We start from the raw sequence: 6,623 nt of genomic DNA, 5'->3' as shown, positions 1-6,623 counted from the left end.
GACATAATGACCATGACTCTTTGAGATAATGAGATTAATTGCTTTCTAAATTAAAAATATCTGAGATAAATAACCTGACAGAGATTACATAGTGATTATTGTGCAGCAGTAGAATAATAAAACTGGTGGTTTTGCAAGGTGAAGAAACACTTAGGGGTAACACTTAGGGGTAACTGCAGTGTCTTCATTCTCTGGAAGAGGGAACCTAGGTACTGAAGCAATGCATTGAGAGCTTTGTTTAGTGCATAAATGAGGTACATTATGTGATGTAGTGGTGTTATCATGGCTGGCCTGCATGAACGGATCTGGAAACCAGACCAAAGTGGAACTGGCCCAGCCAGGATTTTTGGATTGTCGGACCAACAAGGGCTGTATGGGTTAGTTATTTGGGGTTATTATTGTAAATCGCAATTTATTTGATTGTTTTATTGAAGATAGGAGTAGAGTCCATATTGGTATTGGTTTTCTCAGTTTCTTTGTTTAAGGCAGTTTCCAAAATACCATAGGTTTATTTGTTTTGTTTGGAGTTCTCTTTCTATGTGTAACCTCATCGTTTGGAATGGAATGTAAAGGAATACTGAGTTGAGATTGGGGTTCATCCTTACAGGTGTGAGTGTGCGTGGTGTTGCCCTTTTGTCAGCTCTCTCTCTCTTCTGCTGATTTGATTCGGACCCTCCTTTTCTCAGGTTAGTCTTTCAATTAGTCCTCACTATTCTTCCAATCCTTCTCCCTCCTTCAGGCATTCCTCTGTTTAGCCTATTTTCTTCCCTGTTTTCATGTCTGTGGTACAGCTAATCTGATGGAAGTTTGTTGGATTTTGGAATCCCATCTCTACAATTCATATCTAACTGAAACTTTTAGGAATTGATTCTCTTCCCTAGTGAGACCTAAACCTAGAGTTTCGGTCCTAACGGATCTCCCTGCTAAGAGAGCTAGAGGCGTCTAATTGTTGTTGAATCTGAAACTTCCACGTACCTTGTTTTCAGAGAATTCCTTTTTCATCTGTTGATCCTTGAACCTGTTTTGGGTGTTTCTACAGGACTGGGGGTTGGGAATAACCTCCAAAATCCTGGTTCGATTGGATCAAAGTTGAGAGAGTTCTCTCACCCGAAAGGGGGAAACTATCCTCTGCTGGTTTGTGGTTTTATGAAAAGGTAGAAGAATGTGACCTGGTGTCTGGTGATGCTATTTTATTTGTCATCATCTTTCCTTCTTTCCTGAAATGTCCTTCCCCATTATTTTAGTTCTCCTCCCCTCTATTAATTTTAATGTTAGGAGTATCCTTATTCTTTAATCTTAACTCCTTGTCCCTCCTCTATTTAACCCAACAAACCCTTTAAAATTCTTGTTTTTTACGAAATTTCCATTTCCCATTAATACTTGTTTTTTGTTGATTCACAAGCGATCCAAGCTAGGGTTTTCGAACCCCGAATTTTATCATGATGAATGTATCTGTCCATTAAGGATGCCCCAGAGGAATTGCGTTTTTCATGGTGGCTATCTATGAGCACCACCATTTGGAGATGTGATTGAGTGAACCAACTGAAGAGTAAAACCCATGTATGAAATGCAAGCCTATCAAACTTCTCATTCTAGGAATTAAGCAAATAAATTCATTTGTAGATTGCTAGCTGGTGAAAAAGGTGTAGGACTTGGAGTTCACAATAACAGATCTTTCAAGTTGTGAGTTGTGATCATTCTTGAATTCTTGCAGAAAATCTTCATTGGCCATATCGTAATTTAGGCAAAATTATCCAGCCTGTTCTGATGAGCTTCTCATAATGTCTCAACTCTCAAATATCTGCCAAGTTGCAAGCAGATATTCTGTGAATGGGTAGACCCAAGGTGGCAAGCTCCCGTGTACATGTCAAGCTTCAGCTCTAAAGAGCCTGTCGAGTGGCAAATTAAAGCTTTGAACATCTTAGGACTCTGAAAGGGTGCATGGACATACTTAGACAGCTAAAAATACAGCAATACATAATAATACACGGGTTGGTATTTGATTCTGAAATTTGACATGTGGCTAATACGTAAGGTGTATAACTGGTCCAATAGCCAATTGGCGAAAACATTCCACATGCCTAAAAGATGGTGGGCTGTCTTGAAAAGATTATCGTGACAGATCATCTTAATTAGCTCTTTTTATTTCTTTCCATTCAAAATTGTTATCTTAGGAAAAGGTGTGTAAGTTAACTATAAATGCAGTGGTTATTCATAGAAAAAATTAAAAGTGGCAGGAAAGAGGAATACACATCTATTACATTTATCCATCTATGAGTTGAGTACATGATTGATATAGTCGGCTTCCATTAGAATGAAAAGAAGTTTGATATATTTGTGTTTGATTCCATCTCAGAAAATCATTTTTAAGATTTTTTTTTTTTGTTTATAAAAGTAATTGACAAATACTTGTTGGCATATCTATTTGACTCAGCAGAGGCTCCCTAACAATCAATTTTGTGCCTTCACTAAAGGACAGAACTGTCTTTGCTTTTGCTTTATTTAGAAAAATGACTTCAAGGAGAAAAACTGAAGAAACCAAAAGAAAAGAAAGATATAGTTGCATGAAGTATGCACATTTAATGAAGAAAGGGAAAAAAAAAAAAAATTTATAATAAAAGAGAGATTTAGTTGCCTGTAGCATATACCCGTAGATATAGACAGTTCAAGTCATTTCTACCTAAATTACTTGTGGGTTTACATTCTGCTACTTGAATCCTGTTCCTCATATCAGGGCCACCTTTTTGATTACTCATAAGCACACATCTTTTCCCACTGCTTTCAGTCCATTTTTGCATTCCCTTATGTACTTTCTGACACCTTCCACTTGCACTGCCTCCCTCCTCACTGGAACCTTTTTTTCCCCCTTTCCTTGTTGGGTTTTTACTGCACATGACAAAGCCATTTGACAGCTGTTGGTGCTGTTTTAAAGTTCCCTTGGATGCATTGTTCTGATCCTATCTTTCCTCACCTCTCATCCTTCTCAATATCCTCATCTCAGTTTTATCCCTGCATTTTGTTTTTGTGCATCCTTATTGAATCATTTTTCTTTTGTTCCATGTGAAATAAATAAAAAAATTGTTTCATGGGCAGTGTTTTACAGATATCCAATTTCTTGTAGTGAACTGTTAAGGTGCTTCTATCTGTGGCTTTTTTTTTTTGGGGGGGGGGGGGGGGGGTTTGAGTCGCAATAGATCTTTATTAGAGGAAACTGGGAGTCTTACTTTCTGGATTTGGTAGATTGATCCAAGATCAGGATATTGATGTGGGTCATGGTCAAAGATTTTGATGTATGTGCTTTTCTTATCTCCTATTTGTAAAATAAAAATGAAAATCCTACATTTGCTGCTTGTGCAACAAAAGTTTGGACATGCCCTACTGTGCCATGCAACTTTTGGGAGCATTCTTTGTGAAGTTACATATATATATATATATATATATTTTAATATCAATTTTTTCAATTTCTTGCACTAAGCAGTACACACCATGTTTCAGATTACCCGCTCCACCTTGTCCTATTTTAAGGCAATGATCATCACTATTCAGTGAGGAATCATCTGAATGGGATGTAAGAAGGCTCATTATGTCTGGACTAATTGATGGTCTTCCTGACGCTGTTGCGCTTCAATGCCTTGCACGGGTTCCGTTCTCTCTCTACCCCAACTTGCAGCTTGTTTGCCGTTCGTGGAGAGCTGCTCTTCGTAGCCCAGAGCTTTTCAAGGCCCGCCGTGAGCTCGGAGCATTAGAGGAGTTCTTATGTGTATGTGCTTTTGAGCCTGAGAATTTATGGCAGCTTTATGATCCTATCAGAGACCTCTGGTTGACACTACCTGTTCTGCCCTCAGAGGTCAGGCATCTTGCACATTTTTGTGTGGTCTCCACTGCAGGGAAGCTGTTTGTTCTTGGTGGTGGCAGTGATGATGTTGATCCATTGACTGGTGATCATTACGGTATTTTTGCAACCGATGAAGTTTGGTCATATGATCCCATCCTCCGACATTGGGATCGGCGGGCATCAATGCTAGTACCCCGTGCCATGTTTGCATGTTGTGTGCTGGAAGGGAAAATTATTGTTGCGGGTGGTTTCACTAGCTGCCGAAAGTCCATCTCTAAGGCTGAGATCTATGACCCAGAGAAGGACATTTGGGTTCCGATTCCTGATCTCCCTCACACTCACAATTCAGCATGTTCTGGGGTGGTGATCGACGGCAAGTTGCATGTGTCGCATAGGGGGCTGTCGACAGTGCAGGTCTTGGAAAATGCTGCGTGCGGTTGGGCAGTTGAAGACTATGGGTGGCTGCAGGGCCCAATGGCAGTGGTTAGAGGGGAGCTATATGTGTTGAGCCATGGGGTCATATTCAAGCAGGGCAAGGAGCAAAGGCTACGAAAGATGGTGGCAGCAGCACCAGCATCAGCTTTGGACTTTCAAAGTAGAATTGGGTTTGCAATGATTGGATTTGGAGATGACCTTTACATGATTGGAGGGGTGATTGGTCCTGGCAGATGGAATGTAGACATCAAACAACTGTCTGATGTTGATGTCCTTACTGTTGGAATTGAGAGACCAACTTGGCACCAGGTCTCCCCTATGACGCAATGCCGTGGCACTGTACTTGGGTGTGCGTTGTTGAGGATATAATGCTGCTTTGTCTCCACATTGATGAGAACTAGTAGTAGTGCTGCTACTGTGGGTTTCAGTCCCCAATTGGAAGGAGGGGTTGGGGGGAAGAGGAAGGGCCTTTATACCCAGCTTCTGTTTTTCAGTTTGTGAACATCATCTTGTTACATTTGATAGACTCAGATATTTTCTAAGAGGAATTGCCATTCAGTGAGGCTACAAAATATTGGTTGATTGACTGGGTGCACTTGGGGTAACAAAAAATTATAATATATCAGTGAATTTGTTCTTTTTATTGGGTAAGAAATGAATTGTTCTTTTCTTTTTCAATTTGGAAAATACAAAGCATCTTATTAAAACTAAACCAGAATGTCTTTTTAAGGTGGATTTGGAAAATAGACATAAATGTAGTCTCATAAATATATCATTTTTGAGATTTCTTCTCTGCTCTCTTCTCAAAATTTTCCTTCTTTCGTATCTCCTGTTGTGTTTGAAAACTTGTGAAGTTTACTTTCTTGTAGTATTTTCAATTTTGTATATTTAATCTCTTTTAAACAATATTTATATGTGTAGTATTGATAAAGAGAAAAGGCACCTTTTTTTTTTTTTTTTTTTTTTTGCCACTTTGAAGAGAGTGGGAGCCTCAAGGACGAAACAAGAGTGGTGTTAAAAGGGATTTGAACTCAGGTAAAACGTTTCTCGAGAACACTTTAACCACTACAAATCACCAATGGATCAAGAACTTCCAATGATTGATAATTCCTAATTAACTGGAGGTTCAGTTGATGCATGCATGTATATATCTGTTCATCCATTCAATGACTGCATAGAATGAGATCTCCAGCACTCCAGCATGCTGGTGCACCCAATGCTCATCTGACGGTTGGAATGCACTTGGACTGCATGCTTGAGTGCTGCCAACCATCTCATGCATGCTGGATGTGCTACAGAGGATCTAGATCCATCTCTGCTATAATTAGAATTGGTTGGCTCTTAATTGTGACCGATACCAATTTTGATTCAACAGAATCGATTTTTAGTCCAAAATCTTAAAGTCTCTTGGGTTTTCAGATTTGAGGGCCGATTTACCTACCCTCCATACTTGCAAGGGATCCCACCAATCAAGCGATATTTAGATCGTGTTATTGATTGATTTGTCACGTGGCCTGATATCCGATGGATTATAAGATCCATAATCATATGAGGAGAGGATCCAGACTCACTAAAAGAGGCTTATTGAGATCGGTCTTAGAGATCCACTGTGGCTTGTAGACTCCGAAAATGATATGAGGGAGAGAGAGAGAGAGTACTACTCTTATCATATATTTTTTTTTGGTTTTTTGGGAACTAATCTATCATAACAATTCCCTCTATTACACATCTTTAATCTCCTGTGTATCTATTCTTCCATAATCTCAACAGTTCATCCATTCTTCCACCAGTATTAGGAAAATCCATATTCTAAGGAAGATTTTCAGTTTCAGATCTCTCTCTTTCTCTCATGAAAACTCTATATTACGTATCTTCTCACATAAAGTAAACATTTCATACAAAATTCCTTTCATATTGTATCTCTTTGAGGATATCTCTATATCCCTATTATATATATATATATATATATATTAATAGCGTCCGTGTGGTGGTGTATATGGAATTTTTTATTTCTATGTAGGTGGAGAGAGAGAGAGAGAGAGAGAAAATAAAGACAATAATATTGTCCATAATTTGCCAATCTAAACTAAAATAATAGAGTGTCAAACAGTTTAAGTGGAGACTGTAGCGATGGGTTGTTACGTTGGCCGGATACTTTAACCCCCTTGGCTTCAAGTGAGTTCACAAATATGCCATTATGGCTATAGAAACATTTTCCTGAACTAGATAAGTATGCCTATTTTTGAGATAATTTCTCAGCATTATTTTTTCTGTTTTTCAAGAGAGAACTTAAGCAATGGCATCATCACAAAAAATGCAGTTGAAAAGGAAAATTATTATCCCGTCTCCAACG

The 6,623-nt window shown here is 38.8% G+C and overlaps 1 protein-coding gene across 1 annotated transcript; it reads left to right on the top strand.

Annotated features, from left to right (window-relative positions):
• The first annotated feature begins 536 nt into the window (after positions 1-536).
• Positions 537-4,921, top strand: LOC122076935 (F-box/kelch-repeat protein SKIP30-like). The gene is made up of 2 exons (XM_042642638.1): positions 537-686; positions 3,496-4,921. Exon 2 carries the CDS (start codon positions 3,584-3,586, stop codon positions 4,637-4,639), a length of 1,056 nt encoding a protein of 351 aa, XP_042498572.1. The 5' UTR covers positions 537-686; positions 3,496-3,583; the 3' UTR covers positions 4,640-4,921.
• The last annotated feature ends 1,702 nt before the right edge of the window (positions 4,922-6,623 follow it).

Source organism: Macadamia integrifolia, chromosome 1, assembly GCF_013358625.1.
Source record: "Macadamia integrifolia cultivar HAES 741 chromosome 1, SCU_Mint_v3, whole genome shotgun sequence".
Classification (NCBI taxonomy): Eukaryota; Viridiplantae; Streptophyta; class Magnoliopsida; order Proteales; family Proteaceae; genus Macadamia; species Macadamia integrifolia.
The sequence above is the reverse complement of the archived record's forward strand: the minus strand, read 5'-3'. Positions and strand labels throughout refer to the sequence as shown.